Genomic DNA, 2,254 nt, shown 5'->3' on the forward strand with positions numbered 1-2,254 from the left:
TGACATCAACACCAGCTGTGCTACTTCAGCCAAGCTTCCACATTAAAACTAAGACTTTTCCGTGGATCTGGAGGTTCAACCTACTTTAAAATGTTTTTACTGCATCAAAGATGCATAAAACCAAGATTGAATTGAATGATGGACAAGCGTTCTTCTTCTTAGCAACCTTATTTAATTTCTTCCTTGGTGCCTGCCTTACTGCCGAGTGAACGAACCTTGTTTTATGCCTAAACCAGGCAAAAGGTAACATTGAGCAGATGGCTAGAAAACAAGCACAAAAGAATGGCATATATTCATGGAATCATAAATTGAACACATAACAAAAAATATTATTTGACCAAAAAAAAAAAGAGAAAATATTGACACATACTTTGTTGTCAAATTACGAAAACAAAAATTAATTACACAGCGTTGCATTAATTATCAGCATCATTGGAAACTTTTCCTTTACATTTTTTTTCATCTCTTGCACCAGAGGAACTTTTCTTAAATTATTTTCATCTGTAGAATCATAATTTTCTCTGGGAGAAGCATCTACTCCACAATAGAATAAATCTTGAACCGAGTTCACAAAAAAAGAAAAAAAAAATAAAAAAAAAATCGAAAAGATGATTAGCAGCATAAGCTAAACATAATCTTCCAAACCTCTTGCACGCTTTCTTCTCTCCACTAATCAAGAGGGTTCGGTTGAAACCACATGGGAGGTGGCCAAACGAACTGAGAGCTATCGGCATGGCATGGCCATGGAAAAGGTTTGACTTTTCCATCATCTAAATCGAATACACCAAAATCTTGACCTTTTTGGCGATATTCAATAATATAGTCATCAGCGAAACGATAGATAATGTTAAAATAACTAGCAGTAAAATAGATGCAGTTCCCTTTCCATCCAGGAAAATCCTTGGTCGATAAAGCAAACGAGCTATTCTTGCCCAAGAACAGGATATGGTCACCCAAGCTCTTCAACTCGACCGGCCTTGCCTCCTCGCTTGATCGATCCAACTTAAAAACCTCAAATCCTGTTGTTGTATATTGTCTACGAAGGTAAGTATCTGATTCGAGTTGAGGATACCTGAAAACTACCAACAGATCTCCACCAAACTCCACCAAATAACACCAACAGGAGGAATCAATCCGGTCTGTAATCTTTGTAATCTCAAAGTTAGGGTTGAGCTCACATACACCAACTGCTCCACCCATGCCTACAGCATAGAGCTGGCCTTGGTGCCATAAAATATCGGTGCAGTAAAATCTCTGGTCAGGCGTGGTCCACTCGATATCTCCTGGTCTAGCAAACACCAGCTTGCCTAAACAAGACAACATCATGACGATGACACAATCATTCATGTTGTCGGAATGTATGATGATAGCTTTGCTTATAAGCAAGTCTTTTGCATGATCCGAGTCCATGAAATATCTCCTTACAGCTTCCTCTCCTTGATCTTCCTGGGCTTCTTCGATGTCGACGTTCTCGGCGTCGGCCTCCTCCACTAGGGACTGAAGTAATTGTGGAATCATTCTCAGTGGGGGGAGTTGAATTTGCGCCCTTGTTAGAGGATTAAAGAGAGAGATTGTTGATGGGGCACCGACTGAAAGCAGCCAGCCATCGGCAGAGCCGACGATCCTTTTGCCGGCCAATTCAGGCAAGTGAAAGTTGAGGATCGATCGGTCGGAGAGGCGGTAGAAGGATCGGGTGTTGGTGAAGGCTTCGTCGGAGCTCAGCATCAGCCATGGAAGCTGGGGAGGAAGAGATGGCATGGTGCGCAGGTCTACGGTGACCGCACGCCATGGCTTGCACACGGCACGGAAGCGAATATATTCTCTGATGTCTTCGGTCAGGAACTCGGCAATGATCTGCACCAAGTCTGCCGGAAGCATGATCCATTGAGCCATACTTTGCTTCTTCTTCTTCTTCTTCTTCTTCTTTTTCTTTCTCCTACGTAGGGTGGTGCAGGTAGTAGGAACTTGAAGGCAACCACTACATAATAAAACGAGGGCAGGTTGTGGACTTGCTTTGGGATTTGGATGGCAGGTTGTAGAATTGCTTTAGGATTTGGATGGTGTCAGAATTTGAATCCAACAAATTTTAGGAGACCCGTAGGAGTTTTAGCGTAGAAATTTTTATGAACACGAGAAGACTTTGGGCCGGACCAGCTGAGTGCGATTGAAGCCCAGCTTATCTGACACGCTATCGTAACCTGGGCAACCAAACTAAAGCCCAAGCCCGCTATGTAAATCGAGTGGGAATTTGGGT

The 2,254-nt window shown here is 42.7% G+C and overlaps 1 protein-coding gene across 1 annotated transcript; it reads right to left on the minus strand.

The window, feature by feature from the left end:
- Window positions 1-669: 669 nt before the first annotated feature.
- On the minus strand, window positions 670-1,893 carry LOC140857945 (F-box protein At2g26160-like). The gene has a single exon (XM_073257357.1). It carries the CDS (start codon window positions 1,891-1,893, stop codon window positions 670-672), a length of 1,224 nt encoding a protein of 407 aa, XP_073113458.1.
- Between the last annotated feature and the right edge of the window lie 361 nt (window positions 1,894-2,254).

The sequence above is a fragment of the Elaeis guineensis genome, chromosome 5 (genome assembly GCF_000442705.2).
Source record: "Elaeis guineensis isolate ETL-2024a chromosome 5, EG11, whole genome shotgun sequence".
Taxonomy (NCBI): domain Eukaryota; kingdom Viridiplantae; phylum Streptophyta; class Magnoliopsida; order Arecales; family Arecaceae; genus Elaeis; species Elaeis guineensis.